A 27691-nucleotide genomic window follows, 5' to 3' on the forward strand; every position below is an offset into this window, starting at 1 on the left:
ACCAGGATTAAAGTGTCAGCCCCACTGTAACTGTTAAAAGGGTCTCAGAGCTCTCTGTGAATACGCTCAGCGCCATTCACATACATGCCATAAACTCGCGATCCATGCCTCCCCTTCCAAGTTTAGCCCAGGTGGAGAAAGTGAGATCTGCCAGCACCATCACAAGGTACAAAAGCCACCTCACAGCAGACCAGAGCCTGCAGGCTGATTCCTGTACTGTCAGTGCTCACTGCTCACCTCTGCCGGCTTATACAAGGCAGTCGGTGGAGGAGCCACAAAAGTCAGAGTGGAGCTTCCTACCCACAAACTGCATGTCAAGAAAACTGTTTTCCTGAGCTCTTGAATGGCAGTGCAACCATCAGATGTGACTTCTTATGCTGCCTTATGCTACAGTCACACTGGGGATGCATCTGGAGTCAGCCTCAGGTGATGTTAGTGAGCTGAGAGTTACCTGCAGCGGGCAATATTGTGGGAAGAAGAAATAAGCAACCTGTGGCTGGGCCCCCAGGGAGCTAAGAAAAGAATGAGCTTCACCTATTAGCGTTTGCTGCAGAGGCACGCTAGGAGCTGCGGCTCTCGGATCACAGAGGGAGGTGTAAGATGGCTCATGGTGGCTTAGGGATTCAGGGCTAGTGAAATCTGCCTTTGGGTGAAGATTGGCTATGAGTTACCACTCCTCAGTCTACTCTGTCTATACCACCAGGGGGCTTGGGAATACCGTCTAAGTAGGGTGCAGCAAACTCTTATCTACAGCCTTGGAGGGTATTCGGGATCAACAGATAGAGAAAATGTCTCTAAACATTATTTCTAGAGAATCAAGGGTCACTTGGCTGAGTGACTACTGGATATCCTGCTGACACATGAGTATGAGTATGTTCATTAAAAAAATGATTGAGTGCTTTATTTGTACCATGAACTTAGCATTCACTATCCCTAAATCTTACCACTACCACTCTCTGCAAAAAACAAGCCAACCAACCAATCTCCAAAACTGCAGAATCCAGATGAGCAAACAGACTCAGAAAGGTTAACTGCTCAGGGTCACCTAGCTTCTCGTGACAGAGCGGGACTGCCACCTTAGTCCGCACCAAAGCCTGCCTGCCACCCGTACCGCTCACCCACTCCTCAAGTAAATGTTTCCTGTTTAATCCTCACACCCTGTTGGTGTCCTTGGCTAACTGCCACCTGTAACGACACTCATCTCCCAAGCTCTCTCTGAAGACAATTATGGAAAACACAGTCGACAGCTGCGGGCAATAGGCATTTAACTGACACCAGCAGTCCCCCCTGCCCACCACTATTACTAATGCTCGGACATCTATTCAATACCAACACTAATATTTGGTGGCTTTTACACACAAACTTAATCCCGTCTTCTCTTAGCCAAAGGAGTTCATAACACAGCACACGTCAAGCATGGTGTGCTTCTTCGGGGAGCTTCCTACCCACAAACCCCGTGTCAAGAAAACTCCTTTCCACTTTTATACTTTACTGTTATAGATTCAAATAAAAATGATGTGTTACTACCTAGCATTCAATAACTCGTTCTCCATCCTTAGTTCCAATTCCCTAATTCACATGAGCACAATTAATAAATGTATCTGAAAAGATATACAAGAAATGACAAATACAGTGAAAAATATTAGAAATTAGGCTAAAATCAACGCAAAGTCATTTTTCAAGTAAAAGCAAAGGTCACGTAAGCATCCAGATCAAAACAGGAATATAAGGGATTATACCAGAGACAATTAGACTGATAATTCTATGCCTTTTATTCAGTTATTTCAAAAATATTTGCTGATCATTTGTTTCAAAATGTACATTAAAAAAATCCATACAAAACTGTAATTTGTTTTCAAACCAGACAGAAACAGTGGAAACAGGATTTTGAAAAAAGTTCACTGAAAGTAAAAAGTACACCCCCCCCCGCAAAAAAAAAAAAAAAAACAACAACAACCAAAAAACCTTTTACATGAGCATAAATACGGCAGGTACAAATTTTCCTTGAGTTCCTTGTTGAAATTTGGTCCATAACATGAACAGGCTAAAGTAGAAAAACGAAAAGACACTTTTTGTCCACATTTGCATTGAGTTGCTCAGGGCACCAGCAGCCTCAGCTCATCCTTCCAATGTTTATTAAACAAGAGGAACTGAAAAATGAGGTTTATAGTCTCATCACATAAACACTTGAATCTGTACCCAAGGACATGGTGGTACTTATTATAATCACAGCCAGATCCTATCAGGTGAACAGGGGGCTGTCCACACATGGCCGATACTCAGAAAACGCTCCTTCCTCTCCGTGGGAACAAGAAACTCTAGAATGCTTTTGGGCAGAGGGATGGTGATGCCTCACGTGTCACCGATCTTACTCCCAGACACTGACTTATTAATGCCCCATCATGAGGATAGTTTTTTTTTTCCTTCTCAACATATTTTTAAAAACTATATATGGACTTCTAAGACGACGCTACAATGTTCTATTAGAGTGCCACAAAAACCCACCCAGGATGAAGAGAATGACAGCAAGGAAGAGAAAGTGGCTAACATTTCTTCTGCAGGGGATGACGACGACCCCTCCCGTGGGTCCCGGCCCTTCCCAGGGCCTTGAAAGGGACGGTGAGGCCTATGGAAAGACCACAGGCTGGGAGGGTTATTGCACAACCCGGAAGAACAAGGAAAAGGCAGGCAGGGCAAGGGCTGGGGGGGAGGGGAGCTGCTGCTAATACAAGGTAACACTGAATTAGGAGCTCGGAGAAGTTCTGCAACAGCCGAATGAGACCCACTGTCAAAAAGGTATCAGCGCATTAACACTTGTGACCGGGAAGTAAACACCTGTATAATAGAACCTTTGGGTTGAATGGAAAGCAAAATAGAGCAGAAGAGGATCTAGCAAGGGTACCTTTCTTTATAATCAGGGGGTGGGGGGCTGGAAGAGCAGGTCTCACCATGTTGGGGCCAGAGGGGGGCCTGGTGCTCCTGGAGGCCTCTGAGCGTCCCTTAATAGATACAAGGCACAGGGGCCTGTGTTGGGCCCTCCCCGGCTTCTGCAGCCACCCAGCGGGGCCAGAAAACTGACACAAGGGAGAAAACAGAAACAAAGCAGAACACACCGCAGCCTCTAACACAATGGTGGTTGGATGGGTGGGTGGGGATGGAGACCAAGACGAATGAGGCGAAACTGTCACAATCTGTGTCCCTTTTACATGTCACTGTACCGGGGTCCAGTGTCCTTGGCTGCACACGACCAACAGCCCGCAAGCCCTGGCAGCTGGGGGCTGGCCATACAGTACAAGTGAGACTGTTAGACCACATGGCAAGTAAGGCACTTCTTACAAAGAATAAAGATCTGCTTAGCACAAAAACTCACGTGGGCTGCCGAGCCCGAGAGGCGGCATAGAGCCAGTAGGTCCTAACGCCCCAATGCTCTTCTGAGACCTCCATAAAAAGAGTGAGGGGGGGGGGGGAGTGAGGCAGCTGAGGAGGGGGTCTTTCCAGCCTTTTGGGAGGAGAAATTAATATTCAGGCGAGAACTGGAGTAAACAGTGAAAAGTTAATCAAGGCTTCCTCACTGGTCCAACCATGAGCTGGAGAGGGATTCTAGTTGGGTTTCAAGTGATCTGACAGTGAGCCCACTCTCCAGTCATGCCCCCAAGTTCCTCCTGACAAACAGCGCGGTGAGCTGGGAAGGCGGCAGGGGAGAAGAAAGAGCACTCAGGTGAGCTCATTCACACGCTTTCGACACACTCCGTGAGAGAACAGAGAACTGCGAAGGATATTCGCTAGGACACTGCGGCCCTGAGGCAGGGGACTTAGTCGTGTCCTCCTCTCACCCAGGTCTAGGAAAACCCAACTGCATTGATTAGAACGGGAGAGAGAAGCAGCTCTCCTCCTGGCTCGGCCTGCTCCCCTTTCCCCCAGAACCTTCCCCTACCTTCCGAAGGACACATGTAACTTATTAATAGTGCAGCTCTCAGAGCCCGGATGGTAAAAATAACTTGCCCATCACTGAACCTCCAAGGAGGGGAAACGGCAGCATGGGATCCTCCCGCCCCACTGACGCGGCCTCCCTCTCCCTCTCCCACCACTGCCCTCTGCTCGGCGCCCCTCACACTGGTGCCAGCCAGAGGTGTGGAGAGAGGCAGCGGTTGCTGAGGTAGATTAGCACGCGTTCTCCTGCTCCGGGTGGATGGTGCTGAGCTGGCCTCTCACACTTGGAGGCGTCTGACACGGCCTTCACAGATGGTTTGCCACACTGGGAATAGGAAAGAGTGTGTAAGATGGAAGAACATAGCCCAAATGGCCAAATCAGGACAAGCCAGCCCAACAAGCTCACAGGATGAAGTGGAACTGAGATATTTCGGCTTCTGGCAACATGGTTTGAGCCAACGTGCCAGAGACTTGGCTCTGCTCTGAAAGAAATGTGCCAGGGATGCCAGTGGGGTGACAAATGATAATTTCCCTATTATTTCCCCTCCCCTCAAATCATTCCTGAAGCCCAGCTGGTGAGATCTTAGCCTTACTCATGGTCTCGGGGGTTTTTATAGAGCAGAAAACATCTGACTAACACTCATCGCTGAACAAACCCCCTTCTTTAGGAAACAGCCTAAGTTGGCCCAGTCACTGGGTTGGCAGTACCACCTCTGAGGCACACCATTGCACAGTGCTGGAGAATTAGGAACACGAAACTGTGTGGCCTCTGGCAACGAACACCTGAAACACCGAGCCACGGGAGAAGGAAGGCTGCTTGACGGCAGGACTGGAGCTGCTGTTCAGCCCCTACCCGGCCCGCGGCACACCGCGTGTATTTGCGAAAGGCATGACTCCACAGTAACGGGGCTTACCTGGGGAAGCAGCCTCTCACGGGGAGCTGAACACGCTGCCTAGGACACGGCCTGGAGAGAACCCGGATGGTGGCTGGGCTGATGGGGCAGGTAGAGGAGGCTGAACAGCCCCATTACCAACTTACCAGGCCAGGTAGGGAGCCAAATGCAACTACAGCCATGGCCAGGCTGTTGGACTGAAATGGCTCAGGGCTCCCACATCAGGTCTGTCAGGCTGAGGCCAAGCCACCCTTTTACCGAGCTTCTGCATTGCAGCCCAGACAAGTGTCAGAGAAGGATGGGAGAAATGCCTATTTTCAAAAAAGCGGTCCCACTGCCTAAGATAATCGGAAGCTACGGCTGTTCCTTCCATTTCAGCCACTTTTCCTGAACAGAGACATAAGGGTCTACAGCGGTGTTAGGAAAGAAATCCTTCGGTCTCCAGAAAATGAAAATTGATCTTTGATGCAAGTGACATGGAGAAAGAGGAGCTGCCTTGATGAAAAGACCTAGCTCCCCGTGTTTGGATAATAATCCAAGACTAGGCTCCTAGTGCGGTATCAGAAAGTGGACCAGCGCACTGCATGACACCAGTCCTGTGCCCATCAGAACTGCTCCCCATCACGACAGCAGAGTTTGGGAGGGGTTCTTACTTCGGACCTCTGAAAGCCTAACTCTGGAAGTCCTCCCAGGGCTGGGCCCCATCAGGATGTGAAGGCCTTGTCTTTGTGGGGAAAGACTACGTGAGGGGCAGGGCAGAAAGCCTCCTGTCGGCACAGCTGGGCGGCTCATCTAAGCAACCAGGCCTGGTTCCTACCGTCTAAAATGCTAGGTGGGCTCAACAGACATCAGCAGATGACCACGGCAATTCCAAAGAACATTCAACAAGGGAGGCCACAGAGAGTGGCCCAGGTGACCCTCAGGGGCCCCAGGGCACGCGGGGGCTTGGTGTCCCTGCAGCTTGAGAGATGAGATGAGGCAGCAGCACTGGCCCCTCACACGGGCTGCCTGCCTGGGTCTGGGGTTTCGACCAGCACACGCCCGCTGGTCTGTTTACTGCTGTCATGTTTGGTTTTGAACGCTGGTGAACAGTTGGAAAAAGCAAGTGCCGCTGGGACTGCTGAAGAAAGGCCTGGGTCGACTCCTCTATCACTTGCGCCGCCGTTACCTTTCCAGAAGAGCCAGCTGCTCAGTATGCTTTCCTCTTGCTCTGGAGAGTGGGGAGCCTTGTTCCCCCTTCAGCACTTGCCCAGCAGAGTGAGGGCGGGTGGGTTTCCAATCCAGGACCAGCCAGTGGCAGGCTGGCTTGAGTCACAGGACCCAACACACTTAACACCATCCTTCTGGACCGAGGCGTCAGGTCCCAAAGCCAAGTGCTTGGGCATTTACGACAAGCAGAGGCACTGCTGGGCCTCGAGATGGTGCGTGCAGAACTGGAATCATACATCTCATCAGTTAATCAGCACCTAGGAGATTATGATCCGAGAGGGCCGGTCTCTTCTCTTCTTGCTCATCCACACGGGGGCCACCGGGGGGACCTGCTATTGGCCCCAGGCAGAGGCTCCTGGGCACGAACGAGGCTTCTAGACTTTGACAGGTCCCGGGGACGGACGCTGGGTGTTGGATGGCCAGGACCACAATCTTAGCTCCCTCTCGTTGTAAAAATCAAGACACACAGAAAAATTGCACAATACGGTAAAAGAAGTAAAAAGAGAAAGAAGCAGTCATGAAGGAAGAGAAATAAAGAGGCCAGGAGAAAGAGAACCACGAGCACCTGTGCTTCTAGAAAACCCAACACAGTACAGAGGTGAGGACATGAGGTGGCTTGAGGGAGAGAAAGAGGAAGATTTTTGGTTTTATTGAGAATGGTTTATGGAAGAAGAAGAAGAGAAAGCCAAGAAGTAAGAAAGGAAAAGCCCCGTTTAAAGACAGGTTCCTGCTGTTTGAGATGGAGCATCACGAGCAGGAAGGGGAAGGCAGTGATGCAGCCTGGGCTCCTCACTGCCCCATGGCCCCCACGAGGGGATTTCTGTTCTCAGCACTTTGGCCTTAAGGAGACTTGAGTTTCTTAGTCCGTGGGGAGGTGCCGTTCTCTGCTTTCACCACTCCATTTTCATGGTAACCTAGGAAGTGAAGGGAGACAGACATGGTGTTTCTCCTGATAGGGGAGCAGGAGGGGGACGGGTGGGGGCCCAGGCAGCCTGGCTGCTGCACAGATGGGCCGAGGGGACCCCGGCTGCAGCCTCCCACAGCTCCTGGAGGCTTCTGCTTTCCCTAGGGCCTTGCTACCAGTGGCTCCGTTTGCAGTGGCTGGTCTCTGACTATCCTTTAGCAGCAGGGTGCTGGGATGACACACAGTAACCCAGGAGCAGGCAGAGGCCTGCCCGCCCAGGCCTGAGGCTGGGGCCAGATCCTCGCTGAAATCACTTGGGCGCTGCCAGTGGCTTTCGTTTCTCTCAGGCCCCCTGCAGGGCAGCTGCCCACTTCAGCAACAACTCCCGGGAAGGTGAGGACGGAAGGGAGGAGGTAGAAAGGCTGAAGGGACAAGCCCTTACTCAGATGCCTGGCACTCCTCTTGTGGCAGAAAAAAAAAAAAATCTTTTTATTGTTGTCGAAAACACATCCGTGTGCTTGCTCTGAAGCAAAGCCTCACACCCCATACCCACCCCAGCGAGGCCTGACTGCGTCACACCCAGCCATGCACGTGTCTGGTTCTAACACACATGAGCCCTTGCCAAGCAGGCCACACCTGGAGAAAGGCAGGTGAGTCAGAAAATAGATCCCAGTGCAGTTGGGCCCCCAGGCTGGACAGAAAGTGCAGGGCTGGCGTTGCCCAGGGACCCGGGGGGCGGAGGGTTGGTGGTGGTTACTAGAATGTGGCAGGGGCCAAAAAGGGAAGTGGGTGTCCCACCCCTGCCGCCCACCTAGCACTGCGTCATCTTGAGTCATTCCTGAAGACGGAAGAGGAGCCAGCAGCCTGGGAGGCAGAGGCGGGCCAAGATATAGAGCAGAGGGCAGGTGAGGACAGCAAGGCCGTGCCACCCAGAGAACAGGCACAGAACTTGGCTGGGGCCCAGAAGCCACCCTGAGGACACGGTTCCTGCCAGTTCCCCACCCAGCCAATGCCCTGCCCCACCGTTGCCAGAAGGGCTCCCTGCCCACAGCCTGTCCCTGGCCCACACCCAGCCACGTGCCAGTCAGGCCCTGGCAGGAGCCAAGGAGCCCCAGACCCAGGGAAAGGAGTCCAGACGCAGGACTGCAGGACTGGTCTGGGTAGAGCCCAAGGAGCTGGGCCCTGGCTCCTTCCCACCCATCCACAGAATTCGCCCCTGCCTGCCCACGGGCCCTGTCACTCACCAGATTCTCTCTTGATGAGCCTGGCTGGTAGTCTGGGGGCAGCTGGGACTCTCCGCTTGGCGCTCTGCTCGTTCCAGTATTCCCGCCAGTGCCGCAGCTGGGAGTGGATGAAGCGCCACATGAGCCAGGCCTGGGCAGCACACACCAGCAGCAGCATGCAGAGCCTGCAGAGGGGCAGAGCAGGGGTCAGGGGGGCTTGGGCCCACAGATCATGGCAGGGGAGGAGATGGGGGCAGGAACCCGGCTGCTCCCATGGCCTGGTTCCCGCTCACCCTTGGCCCCAGCACACCATCCCACACCACCACCAGAAAGAGCACAGGGCTCAGTGCCAGTCATGGCTCCAGCATGCTTCAGGGCTGGTGGCGGACAGACGGTGGGGGCGAGGGAGACCACGACGGTGGCAGCGACAGACGCTCGTCCAGCTCCATGGTCATAATGCCCCACGACTGGCTGGGAGCCACGGCCTGTCCCTTTTGTACCAAACCACAGAATACAGCTCACATCAGCTCCATATATATTAGAAGAATTCAAGTGAGTTGATTTATGATAGAGCAGAAATAACTCTAGAGTGGCCTCTCATCCAGCATGTCACTTAAAAAGCTGAGCAATCCTGGACAAATCAGACACCCTTCCAGGCCCGAAGGTCTCCGGGAAACACTGTGGCTTCCTTACTGCTGTGGGAGGCCATGGGCCAAGCTGTAAGAAGTCCATGCATGGCGTAATGATCCTTGAGACGCTGGATGTGTGACCTACTGTGTACCCTGAAGCACTGGGCAAAGGTGAGGGGATTCCCACGTGCACTGAAGCCCTGACTGGTCTGAGCGGGCCAGCGCTGGGGAGTGAAGGTGGTTTCGATGGAAGCAGAAGGCTGGTGTCTCTTCTCCCCTCAGGTCTAATGGCCAGAGGTTCCCAGCTAACGTGGCGGAGACGCAGCGGTCTGCTGTCTCCTGACCTTCTGCAGAAATTGTGCCAAGTTCAGGAGGCTCCTGAGAGCGCTCAGGGAGCCCTGGTTTATCACCTCGGGCTTTTGCCCAACTCACCTGCAAAGTAAGGTGTTGAAGTTCCCTTTTTCGGGGTCAAAGGCCTGGTTTTCCATGCGAGCAAGTCCAAAGCCGATGGCCAGCACAGCAAGGGTGAGGATGAAGAGGCGGGTGACCCCAAATACAGCCGCCCAGGCATTAAACCTGCGCGTGGAGGCAGAAAAGGGACATAAGCCTTAAAGGACCCATGAGGGAACCTTTACCCACTTCTCCAGAAGCGTCCTTAGGTGGGAAAGTTCAAAGGAGGCTGAGTAGGGGGCTCGAGGGATGAGACAGCTAGGATAAGACGCTCCAGAAAATTAAAAAAAAACACACCCATATACAAAAAACCTCGGGGTGTTGCCCGCAGGTAAAGGGGCACGTGGCACCCAGGGCAGGACCCTCCCATCAGCCAGGCCTCAGGGGAGGCCCCTGACCAGCAGGCCAGCTGACCAGCCTCCGCACTTACAGCTTCTCGTTGTTCTCATCTGCAAAGTAGAAGAGTCGAGCCATGTGGAAGAGGAACTCGGTCGAGTACTGCAGCAGCAGCAAGATAAGGCCCAGGCGGCTGAGGCTGCAGAGACACAGACAAGCCTCACAGTCCCCCCAAGAGGCCGCGGACAGCGGAGGCCGGGGGCCCGACGCCCCGAGCTCTGCTTTCCACTCCACTTTCCTCCACCTTCCCTGGCCGGCCCTACCTCATCCGTTAGGATTCCATTCTGCTGCCACACCTTTAAGAATTTTTCCTAATACCGAATCCCCTGGCCTTTCGTCTGTCCTGCCTGGGTCAGGCATCCTTACCGGCTCCCACAGTGACCCTGACTGAGGCTCTTCATAGCACTTGTCACCTTGCATTCATCCCCTGGCCCAGGACCAAGCACATAAAAGATGCTCAGAACAGGTGGCTGAGCTTTGCATGTAGAAATATGAGGGCTTCCCACAGTCTGATACTTTCATTACCCAAGTCTTCACAGCTAAAAGGTACGGGAAGCAAAACTCAACATAAGGCAAAAATCTGTGCTCGGGAACTGCCCTCTTAAAACATCAGCACCCACTCAGACATGCCCCTCTGCTCAATTCCAGGCCTGATGCATGCCTGACTTCCTTAGGCAGTTTGCTGCAGATGGTCAGCTGTCATTCAAACAAACGCAAAATGAAATGACAGGCCCTGCTGAACATGCAGGGCTTCAGGAAGGCAATGCAGTGACATGTGCGCACTCCCACGGCCGTGATACATAAGGATCCGGCCAGTTCCACCCAATGAGACCGAAGAAGTGCAAAGTCCGTCAGGATGGTCACGGGATCCTGAGAAAGGTCAACAGAACGATGTGCAAACTACCTGATGTCTTCACACGGCCTAGCGGGACTCTTGTCATTCATGCTTCAACCTGAGTCACCTCCTCAGAGAGGCCTTCCCTCACCACACCAAAGGTGCCAAGTACACAAGTCATTCCCTCTTTATTTTATTCACTGCACTTACCACTAGGGGAAACTCTATTTACTTACTTCCTTGTTTGTGGTCTGCCTCCCGTGAGAACAGACACCCCAGGAGAGCACGGCCTGTCTGCCTATAATTGCACCTCCTAAAGCAACTCCCGGCCCGTCGTGGGAGGGCTCAGGCTGTGCTGAGTGAGTGAAGGCCTCCAAAAGCTAAGCTCTTCACCAAAATGAGACCCCACATCATTTGGCATTTCAAAGGTCCGTCTTCCTTGGGGAATCTTGGAGAAAGGGCTTCTCCTTTCCACACTCACCTCTGAAAACTAGAACGAGGACGGAGGGGAAAGGAGGTCACACTCCCTAAATGAGCAGAGAGGCAACTGCTCCTTGACGCAGTGCCAGCCTCACTAGGAATGTGATGGGCGTGATTTTGGCAGATCTGCTGCTCCCGGCCCTCTGAGTCCTATTCTCATTCCGAAACAAGAATTCACAGGACTCAGCCTACACAGGGTCAGACGCCTGTCCTTCTCCTTCCCTGGAACGTGTCGGATGTGGGAAAAAACAGATCTTGGAGCATCTCACATCTTTTGGAGGGAGAAGTGGTGATACAGCAGGGATCCGACGGCAGCAGGAAGCTCTCCTTGCCACACATTGCGGGGCTGACAGCGCAGACTGGCTCCCTCAGAGCCCTTCTGCATGTCACACGAGCATCCAAGACAAGAGCAGAGCTGGCCCCACCACACAGCCCTCACCCCTGAAGGTCCGGGCAGGAATTGACACTGTTCTATGTCTCCAGAGACAGGAGAGTGGATTTGAGAGCTGCCTTCCTCCTGACTCCGTTACCCCGAGTCCATCATTGTCACAGGATGCCCACTGTCAGGCCCCAGGGCCTCCAGGCTCCTCAGCCTGGAAAGTCACACATCACAGGTTCTCAAAATGCCGGCCTAGACAAAGCAAAGTTCTCCTGACCTACATGGATAATGCTCAAGAAAAACCCAAATTAGCAATGACGTGTCCTATTCATCAATGTGAGTCTTTTCATACAAGAAGACACTCAAGGCCGAATACCGTAACACATCTTTCGACTTCACGACAACCAAGCAGGGACCACTCTACAATTCATTACAAATCAAAGGGAAGGGGGTCCCAGGGCTGTGAGCTGACAGCTTGAGCTGGTCGCCTGAGGCAGGAGCCCAGCTTCAGGGTGGCTTCTTCCCGCAAAGCCACACATCAAGTGCCAACATCCCTCAGAAGCCTTCCCTGGCCATCTCAGGTTGAGGCAGTCACTTTTCTGGGTCCCCCGGCAGATGACACATGTCATAGTATAGTGCTTATCATACTACACGTCCTCCCGCTATGTCTGTACCAGTCTCTCCTGCTAGACTGAGAATGAACCACTGAAAATAAAGGAATCTTCTATCATCCATCTTTGTACTCCCAGGTCGTAGCCTGGTGCTCGGCACACAGAAGGCGTCTAATAAATGCCCGCTAACTGAATGAATGTCTGGAGAGATGCACCGACACTGAGGGTGAGGAGATGTGGGTGTCACTCACTTCAGGAGATACGCTCCGGCTATGTGGACCAGGTACAGACAAATGTACTGGAGCTGGCGGGGAATTTCCTCCTGCAAACCAGAGAAGCAGCCCGTGAATGTGCTGTTCCCTAACTGAAGGTGCAGGAACGAAGGGGAAGTGGGTGGGGGGGTGGGGTGGGGTGGGGGGATGGCCGCCTCCCCAACAGCCGCAGGGCTCAACTGCGGCTGCTTTAACACAGATGGTCCAGGTCACACCAGAGGCCCATGCACCAGGCTGCTGAAAAGTCTGAGGGTGAAGCAGCAGCTTTGGGTCCATGGTCAGAGGGCGGGGTTGGGTTGAGAAAGAAGGGACAGGGACTGGGGAACAGGGCTTTTGGAAATAATTCAGAGGGAAGCTATTTTTTCAGAAAAAAAGGACTGTGGGAAAGGCAAAAAACTTTTCCATCCACCATCCAGAAGATGCAAGTTAAGAGTTTCCTCAAAGCCACATACATGGCTAGCGTGGGGGGAGGCAAGACACACGCTGGTGGCCTGTTCTCATGGAGGTCTTCCTGGAGACTTCGACAGGGGCTGACTAAGCAACTTCCTCAAGCTGCCCACACATCCCCCTCACCACCCAATGCTCTGTGCTTTTCGAGGAAGGGACAGGGGACCACTGGGAACAGGAGGGGAGGGGAGGACGAATGGCTTCCAGAGGGAGAAGTGAGTACTCACCTTCCGTACCTTCTGGAAGTATAGCTCAGGAAGTGCGTGCAGCCAGTAGGCGAGCTGGCACAGGTAGAAAAACTTCACCTGGAAGCTGGAAACAAGGGAGCGAGTCATAAAGGAGGGATGGAGAAAAAAATGTCCCTGTTGTCCTCGCTAAGCCCAGGAGGGAAAGGCAAGGGCCAGGCCTGTGTGAGGAGCCGGGCCAGGAGCAAGGGATGGAAGGAGTAGGAATGTCTGCCAGCACCGTGCTCCTGAGCCTGGGGACCCTGCTCCACAGACAAGCCCTCTGCAAGGGACACAGAAAAGAGTGCAGAAGATGAAGGTCTGCAGCCTGGAGAAGGGAAGGCTGAGCCGGGAGCTGAGTCTAGAGCACTGTCCATGCAGAAAAGGGTGGCGTGAATATACTGAAGAAGGAAGGGGTCTAAGTAGCAAAGGAAACACCTAACTCAGCTTTAAGTCCTTTGCAGTTGTTCTACAGGGCTCAGGAAAGCCAAGGAGTGGCCTCCTCAGGACACAGGCCCAGCTGCTGCTCTCCTGGTGTCTCACCCACAGCAAGAGGGGAAGGGGATGCTGCCTGATGGGGTACCAGCCGTGGGAGGCGGGAAGGGAAGATGTGCTGTGAGCATGAGTGAGTCGCCAAGAAGACACAAAGCCAGAGAACGCCATGGAGATGCTGCCTCTGTATCTGTCTCACGTGATTTAGGAACCTGCTGTTGACTGCATGTCTGTCCCCTCAAAATTCCTAAGTGGAAGTCCGCATCCCCAGCGTGATGCTATTAGGAGGTGGGGTCTGTGGGAGAAGATTTGGTCATGAGGGCAGAGCCCTCACGAGTGGGATTAACAACCTTATAAAAGAGGCCCCAGAGAGTCCCCTCTCCGCTTCCGCCCTGTGAGGGCACAGGGAGAAAAAGGCTATGTATGAACAAGAAGAGGGCCCTCACCAGACACTGAAACTGCGGGCCCCTGGGTTGTAAATTCCCAGACCTCCTGAACTGTGAGCAATACATCGCTGTTATTTATAAGCCAGCCGGTCTATGGTGTTCTGTTGTAGCAGCCTGAGCTGTGACAGGGGCGAGTGCAGATGACACATCATTTTGGGATTCTCTAGTCAAGCAGACTGGGAGGAAGCAATTCCCAGACAAGCTGCCTCCGTCCACAAAACTGTGCCCTAATAGGCGCGGGGTAGGATCGGTCCTCATGCCAGCTGGCCCCGTGGTGCTCTGGTGACATTCTGCGATGAGGAAGCCAGTGGACCAGCTGGCTCCTCCCTGGAGACCCTGTCATGAGAATACTCACGGGAGGTACACGTGCGGGTAGTCTTCCCAGAGGCTTCTCGGGTTTGTTAAATATCCTTCCTGTAGTGGGAGAGAAGAGTCAGCATTTAGAGACGTGAATGTGAGAGGCCCTGAGCAGGCCCAGGGGTCAGGGGCCAAAGGCACACCTAATCCCCAGCTGCCAGAAAGAGGAAGAAACAGGAAATGTGCAAATGAAGGACCTCTCCACGTGGGACTTACTGGCACTCGCTGGTGTCTTTACTGTGAAAGAGAGCGACAGAGGGGGAAGAGGTCAGAAATCTGTGTCTGAATGTAGGCCTGACACTTACGAGCTGCGTCCTGTGAGCAAGTTACTTCCTAAGCTTCACTTGGCCCATCGGTAAAATGAGGATAAAAATACCCTCCCAGAGTTATTGTTAGAAATAAATGTGACAGTTTATGTTTATGCGACAGTGTCTAGTATTATGCCTGGCATGTGACACTCAGGAAATGCTTGTAGAATGAATAAGCAACTAGACTCCAGAATCACTGTCCACGGGAAAAATGAAGGGGCTCCTTTGGCTTTTCACAGCATCACAAACAAAAAGAATGTGAGGACCCCACAGGCCTCGTAAGTGTCACACAACACACTGCCTTATTGCCAGTTGCCTCCGTCACTCCGCAAGGTCCTTCAGGCTGTGGTCTTTGCTTGCCCTTCTTTATATCTCGAGTATCTAGCCCGGGGCCTCATATAGAGCGGGTACCCAGAGCCTCTTGCAGAGTAAGAGAATGTAACCTAAAAAACCTTTCATCACAAAACATCTAGAAATGCTGGATGAAATCTTCCCAATATTCTTTTAAATGCAAAGTTGAGCTCACAAGAAGAAAGGGAAAACCCCTGGGGCCCCCAAAAAGGATAGGGTGCTAAAAACCATAGCAGCAAGGTGAGGTTATGGGGCCAGGGTGTTTGTGCACATGTGGGAACAGAAGATGATGGCACCTTGGGAGGTGGGACTTGAGACCGTTGTATAAAATCTGTACCCTTCAAGGGCTAAAAACTCAGAGAAAGAGAATCAGAAAGAGTTTGATGAGCAACACAAGGAGATGAGTACCATGCCTGCTCACTCTGGGCTCAGGACGAAAACATAAATATTATCCCCTGAAAATCTGTAACATTGGGCTCACTTTCACATGGGTTTGGAGTTCAAATGTACGCTAACTGCATGGTCCAGGAAACACCGGGCTAAGAAATTCGTGTTAATGGTACTGTGGACCAGTGATACTATTGGGACACACTCTCATTTAAGGAGGTGCAGGACTCTCACACATGAAACCTTGCTCAAGATGAGTTTACAAGCCAAGATTTAAAAACACACGAGGAAACAAACCACCATGAGCAAGAGGTGGCTGACACTACCCTCAGACTATGCAGAGAAGGTTAGATGAGTATGAACTCATTTCAGAAACAGGGAAGTAAAAGAACAGACAGGAAGGATCTCTTGAATCAAGATGAATTTTCAGCAGCAGCTGGTCCCATAACCTCAGGCCTGGTTGCTTCCACAAGTCAAAAATGTCATGGAGCTGGTGGCTTTGATGGAGAGGCTGAGAACCTCAAATGTTCACACTGGAACTAGGGCAGGGGGTTGGCCGTGCTCAGGAGAAGAAAGAGACCAACATAGTTCAGTGAGACGCACTCTGGGTTACTGTCCATTGGTCCCTCGGTTTATTTCCAAGTCAGGGCTGATCCACCCACCCTCAAGGCACTAAGTACCCTGGGAAAGTCCTGGTGTAGCCCACACACAGCCCCAATCCACAACCCGGGGCCTCATTAACACAGTGTCCTAACTGATGAGGCACATAAACCAGTGTAGCCAGGCCGACAGATTTGAAGGAAAAGGTCTCATCCCAAACCCTCATGGCTTCCTTTCTGGTCTATCACCGCCCTTTCTCCCTCGGGCACACACAGGTTGAGGCACAGACGTGGAGGGCTCTGGGGCATGTGGAGATGTGAGGAGGGCTTTCCACACCCACACGGCTGCCTGCACCGAAATGTCCCACCCGGGCACACAGCGCTACGTGGCCCTCCACTCTCTCTGCCTCATTCCAGGGAAATCACAGAGGTGAGAATGTTCCTTCCTAGAGGAAGCAGCGACGTATTTAAGGAGGAAAATGGTACTTCTGGGACAGAGGTGAGAGAGGAATGTCTGCCAAGAAAGACTGGCCAAGAGAAGCAGCACTGAGAGAAACCTAAAGCCCAGATGATCTTGTGATTTTAAACAGGAACCCTCCTCAGCATGGCCCCTTTACTTAGGAGACAAGGAGGTCAGAACTTTGAAGCCAACAAGCAAAGAAAAGTCCCCAGAAAAATGCTGCCTGCTTGGGAATGGCCAGTCCTCAGGGACCGTGCAGGAGGGGGTGGCGGGAGGAGAACACGGGGAGCCAGAGGAAAAATGACTCACTGCTCTGAGAACAGCCTTTTCCAGACCTCGGGCCAGGCAGCTGGCTGCGGGGGCCCTGGGGCTGGGGTACCCTCAGAGCTCAGGCACGCCGAGTACCTGAGAGCCCAGGAGGCCGAGCATGGCGGAGGGAGCCCCCGTAACCCATCCTGAATGCCCCCCACTGCCCGGCACTGGCAGAAGTTTCTGAGGGAGCTTGGGAAATCCTTTGTTCTCTTCCAGTTCTACAAATCGATCTATGAGCTAAGTGAGGCCTGAGCTGGAGCAATCTCTTCCCTTCCCCCAGCAGCCTCCCTTTTTGCTGTATGGAGGAAAAGAAGAAACCACAGAAACAGCAGAACCCAGTTAAAACACAGTCAGTTGCTCCCTAGATTCAGACATACCTTAGAGCATTTGTCCTTCAGGAACAGCCAAGTACCAAAGTTCTGCTCTAAGCGATCAGTCCATTCGTAGAAATCAGCCCTGACCCAGGCACCGGCATTACAGGCATTCCCTCTACCAGGTTCTCAGTGAGCACTAGACGAGGTTTTTCAAATATGAGGGTAGGCATCTCAAGGAAGTCAGGCCGGGAGACCAAATGCCCACCCACCCTGCTTTCCCCAGTAGAGTATGTGTGTTTTTTTCTCCCCGAACAATGAACAGTAGTTCGAAGGGAAAAGTAGCAGGTTGACATTCTTATAAAACTATTGGTTGGTCCAGTCACACTACCAACACTCTGAATATACAAATGCAGAGAGAAATGTCTGAATCAAACACCAAAATCAAACTAGTTATTTCCAGAGGGAGGGATCTGGGACAAAGTTTTGCTTTCTTTTTTTCACCTGTCACGTGTTGCTTACTTTAAAAAAGAAAAAAATGATCATCTATGATGTTTATAAAAACAATCCATTACTTTAAAAACTGTTGAAGGTCGGGGCAGTGAAGATGCATTTGCAGTTTATTCATTCATTCTCATGACCAATTTTTAGTGAGCAGCTAATTTGTGCCAAGCTAACCGTACTAGGGGTACAGCAGTGAGCTCCATGCCAGCTCAGAGTCTAGTGGGAGAGGCAGACAGCAGACAACACACAGATGAACAAGAAAAACCACAATAACAGGCATAGGGCAGAAGATACAAATTGGGGGTGGGGGATTCTCTGAGGAGGTGACATTTAGGTGGAGAATCGGATAGCAAAAAGGATTCAGACATGGGATGTCAGCGGATGGAGGATGTGATCAGAGAACCCACCATGCAAAGCCCAGGAGGCAGGGACGCCAGGAGAGTTAGAGCATCTGAGGGAAGAACGGTGGGGTGAGATGGGCAAGGCTGGCAGGACCCAGGGCACAGTCATCAGGAAGAAAAAGATTTCACTGCAAGTGGGACAGGGGCTTTTAAGCAAAGGAAGGCATGATTTGATGTACGTGCTAAAAAGATGTGTCTGGCTGAGTAGAAGGCAGATGGCGGTGGGGAGGTACAGGAGTAGAAACAGCCTCCTTCTAGAGGGAAGACATGTAGTGACCCAGGCCAGAGCTAATGGTGGCTTGAATGACAGGACAGAGTTTCCCACCCTTGGCACTAATGACATCTGAGACCGGACAATTCTTTGTTGCGGTATCCACTGTCCTGTAGGATATTCCGCAGCATCCATGGCCTCTACCCACTAGATGCCAGTAGCATATTGTCCATTGTCCCCTGAGGGGCAAAATCTCCCCCGGAGAGAACCACCGGCCTGGGGGTGGCGGTGCAGGTAGGAAGCAGTAGAGACAACCTCAGTGTGTTCTACAGGTAGGGCTGGCGGGTGAACCTGCCAGTGAACTGACTGTGGAGGGAGAAAGAAAGGGAAGAACCAAGGAAAATGTGCATCGTAACATCAAAATTTGATTTCAAAAAACTAGCTGTTTAAACTCCTTTTATAAAATGACCCTCTCTTCTTCTTCAATCACTTGCATTCCATGCAAAAAGGTTCAGACGGAGGTGAGGGCCAGGAGCTACATGGCGTCATTAGGAGGTGGGGTCCTGGAGCTTTCCAAGGTCCCCCTGGTCTCCATTTCCTGTTGAAGATGTTGAGTGGGGAACTGGCTTTCACCATAATAAAAGCCTGTTATGAGCTTCCCGAGAAAAGTGCTACATTCTCTCAGACTAATTAGCATCATCATTTTCAAGCCCTTGAAGGCTGAGTGAGAGAAGCAGAGACAGAGCAGTTCAGCATTTCATTCTGGAAGGGGTGTTAAGTAACTTGGCTGTTGGCCGCCAATCTGGTCTAAATGTGTCACAGCTGGTGTGGAACGTCTGCGGGTGAGATAGAAAGGGTAAAAGTGATTCATTCAGAGATGAGGCAATGCTTCTCCAGAAAGGCCCGTTAAACTCTGGGTGCCCTGAGGCTGTTCTGCCTCAAAGCAATGGTGGGGAGAAGTGAGGAGAGGTCTGAAATCCAGAAGCTCCTGGTGGGGCGCTCCTAGCACAGACCACCTGTAAGTCCACAGGACAGGTGGCAGCCCTGCGTCACAGGACAAAAGTCTCAGGTCCCGCATATAAAATTCCTAGTGTTCTGTTTAGGAAAACTGTCCTGTGATTAAATAGAGATAGACATAATAGAAATAAAAGCAACACACAAAAGAACAAACATGTTGACTTCTTTGAGAATATGAATTCAACGCTCAGCTGTGGAGGCACAGTTCCTTAGGATGTGAAAGTTCATCACTGTCACCAACGGAAGAGGAGGAAAGGGGATGAGAGGTTCAGTGGGAGATAGCAAAGGAAATCTCTAAAAGGCCACAAGGTTGCTGAATTTTCCAACCCTGGGGGCTGAATTTCTCACAGGACAGGTCTAACTCCTGAGAAAAAGACCAGGTTACAGACAGATGGTGCTCCAAGTTGGGGGTGGGGAGTGAGGGGAGCAGGGACGCTAATTAAACACTTCCTAGCAGGCCAGGCCAGGACTTGTTACAGTGAACCCCAAAGGACTGTCCACATTCCTTTGCACAAAGGGTTTTTTTGGCCATATCAAAGGTTGCTTGAAAGAAGAGTCCTGTTGTGTAGAAAGGGGAGGCAGATAACTGGTCTGGTCCTCCAGGCGTTTGTGGGAATAGCCCCGACTCGCAAGGATTTGATGTGAGGACAAGGGGCTGTTGGCCTTGCATGAGGGAGGCCAATGCCATAAAACAGTACGTGCACTGGACTTAGAACCAGATCCCCAAGTCCTAGCCCCGTCCCTGTTCCTGCGAAAGCACGTGACGGTGGGCACACTGTGAAACTTGAGCGTGGGTTTCTACAGTCCATAACCCGGGTACCCAAATGAACATAAAACTTATCTCACGGGATAGTGTTTATAGAAGGGCCCTGGAAACGACACACTGCTATCTAGATATACAGTGTCATTATTGTAACCTCACATAATAACTATAACGAGTGTTTATTTCTGGACAAAATGACTCTCCCAGCTACAACATGGCATCTATATCATCTGGCCTCTCTCTCACCACAATACCAGGAGGATGCAGAAATAGCATCAGTTTTAAGAAACTCCCAGTTTTCATCCATACTGCTCCTTACTTTATTTCTTCCCTGCTAAGCCCTTCACAGTTATCTTCTTAGCAACCCAAGGAGCAGCGCCGCACTGCCTGGGGGCCCAGGCCCCGCCCCTCCCCAGTCCTGAGGACCACTCACCGTCACCACCACGTAGAAGCACCATATCACCGAGCTGAGATGAAAGACGACCAGCTGTCCAGATTCGTTGAACTTGCTATGTTTAACCTTAGAGAGATGAAGCCGCTTGCTGATTTTCTAAAAGATAAAGAGAACCCCACATCTTAATATATAAAGCGTACTGGTAACCGACAGGTGTCAGACTTCCCATGAAAGGGCTAAGGTTGGAGGCCAGCGTAATCCAAGTTATTTAGTGTAAGCCTCTGTGTACATACCGTCCTTAGTCTAATGTTAGCATTTTGAGAAGGCAGCAGGATGAATGTCTTCAGCCTAGATGTACAGAAGGCATCCCCCAACCATGCTGCATAGGACAGATCCCTAAGGACGTTGCCCTGTCATGTAGCAGGTAGCTCTCTCCCCACGTAACAATATTGCTGTTGCATGCGCTGACTAAGGAAGGCCATGAGAGGGGACAGAGAGCAGTGTGGTGAGGGAAGTCCAGTCGACGTGACTAACCCGGGCATGCAAATTAGGGGGCACACTGGTTCAAAGCTGCAGTTTCCTCCAAGGCAAGCGCCTACAAACCAAGGTATCTCCCCCGTTTCTGATTTCGGAATCTAGCCACATCACTTACGTCTAAGATGTACTCCTGAACCACAGCGTGCAAGATGATGGTGATGAAGACGTAGAACAAGACTGTGACCAGGTCCTTGGGCCCGTAGTGGTAGTGCACGGCTTCACTGTCTGAGGAGGGAACGAGACCATATCAGCATCCTTGTGGTGAGGGAATGCTCTGGGACCCAAAACGGAAAGGAGATCTGAAGGAAAACGCTTCCCTTTTGATGGAAACCCTAGATTTAGAAGAAAGAGTTTCTTCCACCGAATCCTGTCCAACCTCTGAACTTGACCCTTGGGAAGTGCCAACAGGGAAGGCTAAGGAGAACCAAGCACCCCACAATTTGTCTGGGCAGGAGAGCACAGTGTTTACAAGCCACCAGGGGTTACAGACAACCAATCTCGATCATTCCCTGGCTGTGTGATTATGGGTAAGTGGCCAACCTCTCTGAGCTGCAGTTTCCTCCCCTGTAAAATGGGACTATAGTTATACTTCATGGAGAAAGCATAGCGGTAGGGACGTGGGGGGATGCTTAAGAATGTACACTCAGAAGACTGAGTTGATATCCCAGCTCTGTCAGTTACTGCCTATGTGACTTTGGGGCACCCTCTATGTGACCTTTCTGTGCCTCAGTTTCCTCATCTGTAAAATAAGGATAACAGCAGTCCCTGTATCATAGGGTTACTATGAGAATAAGATAACTTAATAAATGCAAAGTGCTTAGAACAGTATCTGGCACAAAGTAACTGCTATCCATGCAATCGCTATTGTTTTTGTTGTTGATGCTGGGAGAATTACATTGTGAGAATAAAATAATTTGTAGGAAAGATGCTATCACAGTGCCTACAACCATGGCAAGCACACAATAAATGGTTGTTTATTAGAATGTTACTTAATAGTAATCACTCAGAATCCCAGGTGTGTAAGTCTCCTAAAGCTCTGCTAGGGCAGCCTTTTCCTCCACTGACACAGGACGGTTTACACCACATTCCGGTAGCAGGCCACAGGGCTGCTAGGGCTGTGAACTCAGGCCTGGATCTCTGCTGCTCAGTAAAACTCCCTCCCACCAGCAGATTCACAGGCTGCCTTTCCAGCTGTGACACATTCGTGCTGAGTCACAGACACATGAGTCACCACTCTTTGCTGGGATGCAGTTACAGAAGGTAGGTGCATTTCAGGGTGGTCACGGAATGAAGCAGAGCTGACTGGGTCACTCTGACAGTGAACCCACAGCATCTGCCACCCCAGGCGGCGAGAATGTGACAGTGGGTAGTGGTGAGGAGGTGAGAGGGGTGGCAAGGACACTGCCCTGGCTTCAGAGTGCACAGACCCCGTGAGGAGACTGACAAAGAAATGTACCATTACCCATAGATAGGTACGTGGTACCAAGAGGTAAACACAGCAACACAGGGAGCCAAGGCAGGTGAGGGCTGACTGTGGCTTGGGTGGAGATGGTGAGGTAGCAGGTCAGGGTGAACTGGAAACCCAGGAATAGGTAAGGGTGGTCAGGTGGTGCTGTGAGGGGGCACCCTAGGCAGAGGTGGAACCTGCAAAGGATACAGGGAATGAGGCTGCAGTGCTGTGGGAACCGGGGAGGCAGGCATGGTAGGTGATGAGGCCGCTGAGAATGGCCTGGGTGCCACGTGAAAGGGTGTGGACTTTGTCCTGAAAGCAACCTGGAAACATTGAAGAATTCAAATTCTACAGGAAAATGATGAAACTTGAGTTTGGAAACTTTACAGTGGCAGCAATGAACAGCATCATGCCTAGAGATAGAGACACAAGTTAGGGAGCTGCCCAGCGTGATCCAGGTAAGGAACCAGAGGGCCCTGAATAAAAGCAGGAGAAGAGGGAAATGGAGGGAGGAGGGCTGTCAGGGATGGAGAACTGGTAAGACCAGGTGACTGACCCACCAAAGGGGCTGAGATCCGGGAGGGGAAGTAGGCACCGAGGACCAAAGGAGAAGACACTGGAGGTGGGAGAAGAGATGGGCAGGGGACTCATCCTCTCATTTCGCTTGTCCATCTGTGAAGCTGGGGTTACATCTTCCCTGCCTTCTTTATAAGGGAGGATCAAAGGAGACTAATCAGATGGCAGCATACTTTGGAACTACGAAATTACTAAACACTTGCAAAGTTTCATCATCAAGACCCTCATTATTAGGCAAAATGGGAGTTACACCCAACCAGACACGCATAGTCCAAACTAGTGAAATAACACCTGTCAAGATTTTAGATTAGCCATTTTAAAGTCTCTTCAGAGTCAACTGCATTCTTCACCCCAAGTACCATGGTTCCAAAGAGACAGGACCATAGCCTTAAATCCTTCTTGAAACAAGAATGAATGCATGAATTAATACATTCTTTTATTCCTTTGCTGTTGAGAGCTATGAGCATGGTTTTTCGTTTCTTGTTTTTTGGTCCAAAACTTAATTGGCCCTTTTTTTTTAAATATTAGCTAACATACTCATATAATATTAATTTCAGGTGTACACCATAGTTATTCAACATTTATACACCTAAAGAAGTGAACACCGTGATAAGTCCAGCAACCTCTGAAATAGTGAGACACTATCGCAATACCAGGGGTGCCAAAAAATATATATACACACGACTTATATTCATTTTTGTTATCGGTATCTATTCAGTATTACAATTTTAATAGTTTTTTTCCTTTCTTAAAATGCGTATACATTTTTTTGGCACCCTCTGTATTACTGACTATATTCCCCATGCTGTACAGTACATCCCCATGACTTATATGTTTTATTCCTGGAAATCTGGACCTTCTACTCCCCTTACTTTTTCCCCCCTTTTTAAAATTTCGGTTAGAGTTGACATTAAATATTATTTTTTATTAATTTCAGGTGTGCAGTATAGTGGTTAGATATTTGTATAATTTAAGAACTGATCCCCCTGACGAGTCTAGTACGCACCTGGCACTATACACAGTTATTACCATATTATTGATTATATTCCCTGTGCTTTATGTTACATCCCCATGACTAGGTTTTCAATTCCGTGCTCTCTCTTCTTCTTCTGGTACCCCTATGATGTGAATGTTGTTACATGTGATGTTGTCCCAGAGGTCCCTTAAATTAGTCTCATTTTTTTGGATTTTTTCTTTTTGCTGTGTCGATTGGGTGTTTTCTGCTACCTTGTCTTCCAAATCATTGATTCGATCCTGTGATTCATCTAGTCTGCTGGTGATTCCTTTTAGTGCATTCTTTAGTTTAGTTACTGTATTCTTCATTTCTGGTTTGTTTGTTTTGTTTTTTGTTTTTTATGGTTTCTACATCCTTTTTTTATGCTTGCTATCTCTTTGTTGAAGTTCTAAGTTCCTTGAGTACCCTTATAACCAATGTTGTGAACTCTGTCTCTGGTAGGTTGCTTGCCTCCATTTTATTTAGCTGTTTTCCTGGAGTTTTCTCCCGTTCTTTCATTTGGGATGCATTTCTTCATTTTGGCTGCCTCTCTGTGTTTGTGTCTATGTGTTAGGGGTATCTGTTACATCTCCTAATCTTGCTGGGTGGCCTTATGTAGCAGGTGCCCTGTGGTACAGTTTCCCTGGTCACCTGCACTGGGTGCTCCAGGAGTGTCCCTTGTGTGGGTTGTGTGTGCCCTGCTATTATAGTCAAGCCTTGACTGCTATTGGCACATCACTGTGTGGGAATGACCCTCAGGCTGGTTGGTTGTGGGGTTTGGCCACATCCACAGCTTACAGGCTGCTGTGTGGGGGTGCTTAGTACCCCATAGAGTGGGATTGGCCCCAATTGGCTCTGGTGTCTGTTGAGACCACTCTTCGGGTGTGCCGCCTGTGGAGCTAATCACATGGTGTTCTGCAGTGATCTGAAGCCAACCTCCAGCTATGTTGGTTCTGGGGCCTCTTGGAAGGCGTGCTGGTGCAGGCTAAGTTCAGCCACTGCCTATCACCAGCCAGAGACAGAGACTACCTGGTAGGAGATACAAAGCGATCCATGGTTGGTCAGTGCCTGTGCTGGACCTGGAGGCATGTGGGAGAGGCCACACTGTGAACTGAGGATGGCTGCCACCTGTACCAGTTCTGGGTTAGCTCTGCAAAAAGCCAGGAAACTCCGAGGCCTGCTGCCACCTGCCAGCTCCTGTAAGGTTCAGCAGCTGGTAAAGCCTCCTGCAGTATGGAGTTGGGTGTGGCAGGGTCTCAGTGAGTCACCATGAGGGAGCAAGTGGAGCTCACCAGACCAATTCAGATTCAGATTTGGCCATGGGCATGATGGAGGGCTCAGTACAGGACGGATGGCACGTGCCTGATGACTGCAATGGAGAAGGATCCCACACGGGGAAAATGGCAACTGTCTTTCCAGTCCTGGCCCCTAAGTTACACAACTCAGTATCTCCCCATATGTCTCCAATGCCCCTCGAGTCACTGTCCCTCTGCCGGAGCCCAGGGAGAGTCTGTATACAGACCCTTTAAGAGGACGTCTGAGTTTCCTGCAGCCTTCTGTGGACCTGGATGGTCAGAATCCCCACTTTTTTTCACAGCCAAATGTTGTGGGGGCTCCTCTTCTCAGCACCAGTACTCTGGGCTAGGGAGCCTGGAGTGGGGCTGGGGTCCTTCACTCCTTCAGGTGGGGGGAACCTTCACAGCTGAGATATCCCTCCCGATTTTCAACCACAACAGGGAGGTTTGGGACAGGCCTGTTTTGTATCTCTGCCCCTCCTTCCAGTCTTGATATGGCTTCTTCTTTATATCCTTAGTTATAAAACTTCTGTTCAGCTAGACTTCACATAGTTCTCCAGGTTGATTGTTCTATAATTTAGTTATAATTCTGATGTGTTCATGGGAGGAGGCAAGCACAGTGTTTATCTACTCCGCCATCTTGGATCTCCAAAAGCTACAAGCATGTTTGATTAGCAACCAATAAACCATGTGTAAGGCTCCATGCTGGGCACTGGGGGAGACAGCAGTGAGCAAGGTGGGCAGGGCCCTGCCCTTTTGGAGCTTCGTGGGTACACACCAAACTCTCATATGCTGAAAAACCAGAGGCCAAAGAACTATAACTCAACAACAACAAAAATAATCAGATTAAAACATGGGCAAAGGACTTGAATGCACATTTCTCTAACGAAGACATACAAGTGGCCAGCAGGCACATGAAAAGGCACTCACCATCACTATCATTAGGGAAATGCAAATCAAAACCACAATGAGACACCACCTCACACCCATTAGAATGGCTACAATGAAAAAAAACCCACAAAAAACAGAAAATAACAAGTCATGGCAAGGGTATGTATAAACTGAAACCTTTGTGCATTGTTTGTGGGCATGTAAAATGGTACAGTCACTATGGAAAACAGTATGGTGGTTTCTCAAAATTAAAAATAGAACTACCATATGATCCAGCAATTCCATTTGTGGGTATATACTCAAAAGAATTGGAAGCAGAACCTCGAAGAAATATTTGAACACTATTTGAACACCCATGTTCATAGCTGCACTACTCACAACAGCCAAAGGTGGAAACAACTCAAGTGTCATTCAACAGATGAATGGAAAAACAAATGTGGTGTACACATACAATAGAATAGTATCCACCCTTACAAAGGAAGAAAATCCTGTCACATGCTACAACATAGATGAAGCTAGAGCACACTATGCAAATACTATATATGATTCCATCACGTGCAGTTCTTATAATAGTCAAATTCATAGAAACAGAAAGTAGAATGGTGGTTGCCAGGTGCTGGGGAAAGGGGAACAGAGAGTTGCTGTTTAATGGATACAAAGTTTCAATATTGCAAGACTGGTTGCCCAACCATGATGTACTTTACACTGCTGAGGTGTACACTTAGAAATGGTAAAGATGGTAAATTTTGTATTATGAGTACTTTACCACAAATAAAGAAACCACCAGTGGCCAGTGTGATAAGTGCTCTGGTGTGAAGACTGAGGAGGAAATAACATGGAGCAGATGCCTCATGGAGGCTGGCCAGGCAGAGGACACGGAAGTCAAGGTATGCAGGAGGAGAGAGCTGGTGAGGGCAGAGTGCAGGCCCCTTGGGGAAGATCCAAATGGACTGAGGAATGGAGTGAAGTGGTAGAGCTATAGGTCAGGCTGCAGAGGTGGGAGGGCCTTATGACAAAGGGCCCCCTTACAGGTTATCGCAAAATATCTGAAAGGCAATGGGAGGCTACTGGAGGATTTTAGGTACATACACATTTATAAGATCCCTCTCCTGCCCATGATGAATGGGTTTGAGAGGCAAAGGTGGAAGGTGGGAGAATAGTTAGTTAGAAGGCACCTGCAGGGATTCCAGGCCAAGGGGATGGCAGTGGGTGCCCTACACGAGGATGGTGGCCGAGCGCTGGAGGGAAGACAAGTTCGGATAGATGTGGGTGATGGAATAAAAAAAACCAGCTGATGGCCTGGCTGTGAGGAATGATTGTCAAATTCCTTCTGGAATCTCATTGTATCCTGTAGCTCTCCATGGTTTAATTCTTCAGCGTGTGCTGTTTTGCTTGATCCCCATAACCATCTCATGAGATAGGCAAGGAAAGCAGATAAAGAAACAGGGTTCAGAGAGTTAAGGGACATGGGCCATTTCTCAGGTCTCCCAGGGTCCAAAAGCCTCCTTGGGGTCAACCCAACCCCCTAATGCCCTCCCCAGGTCCCGTATCCCGACTGGTAAAAAGCCGCCCCTTTGATCTCTTTCTCCTACAATCCCAAGAAGCAGCATCAGACGTAAACACTCCAAAGCTTTGCTCTGATTCATATGTTATCTCTATTGCTTCTTCTTATCTGCTATCTTCATACTTTTGATCATAGTGGGAAAGTAAATTGGTTTGGCCCCTTCTGCTTCCCACAGAGCTATGGAGGTTG

The 27691-nt window shown here is 50.3% G+C and overlaps 1 protein-coding gene across 2 annotated transcripts in view; it reads right to left on the reverse strand.

Annotated features, from left to right (window-relative positions):
- Positions 1-1748: 1748 nt before the first annotated feature.
- Positions 1749-27691, reverse strand: part of TRAM2 (translocation associated membrane protein 2) — a 76896-nt gene continuing 50953 nt past the window's right edge. The window contains exons 3-12 of one of the 2 annotated variants that reach the window (XR_002137614.2): positions 20848-20957; positions 20235-20351; positions 14176-14234; positions 12886-12970; positions 12191-12261; positions 9669-9773; positions 9221-9364; positions 8181-8344; positions 5992-6946; positions 1749-4255 (exon numbers count right to left, since the gene is read on the reverse strand). Coding sequence is in view for 1 of the 2 variants with exons in the window: in XM_019734701.2 (XP_019590260.1) it covers positions 6873-6946; positions 8181-8344; positions 9221-9364; positions 9669-9773; positions 12191-12261; positions 12886-12970; positions 14176-14234; positions 20235-20351; positions 20848-20957 (929 nt within the window). In the remaining variant the exon portion in view is untranslated. Of the gene's footprint in view, positions 6947-8180; positions 8345-9220; positions 9365-9668; positions 9774-12190; positions 12262-12885; positions 12971-14175; positions 14235-20234; positions 20352-20847; positions 20958-27691 lie in introns of both variants that reach the window. The other variant, XM_019734701.2, reaches the window with a different exon arrangement.

Source organism: Rhinolophus sinicus, linkage group LG05 (genome assembly GCF_036562045.2).
Source record: "Rhinolophus sinicus isolate RSC01 linkage group LG05, ASM3656204v1, whole genome shotgun sequence".
Lineage (NCBI taxonomy): Eukaryota > Metazoa > Chordata > Mammalia > Chiroptera > Rhinolophidae > Rhinolophus > Rhinolophus sinicus.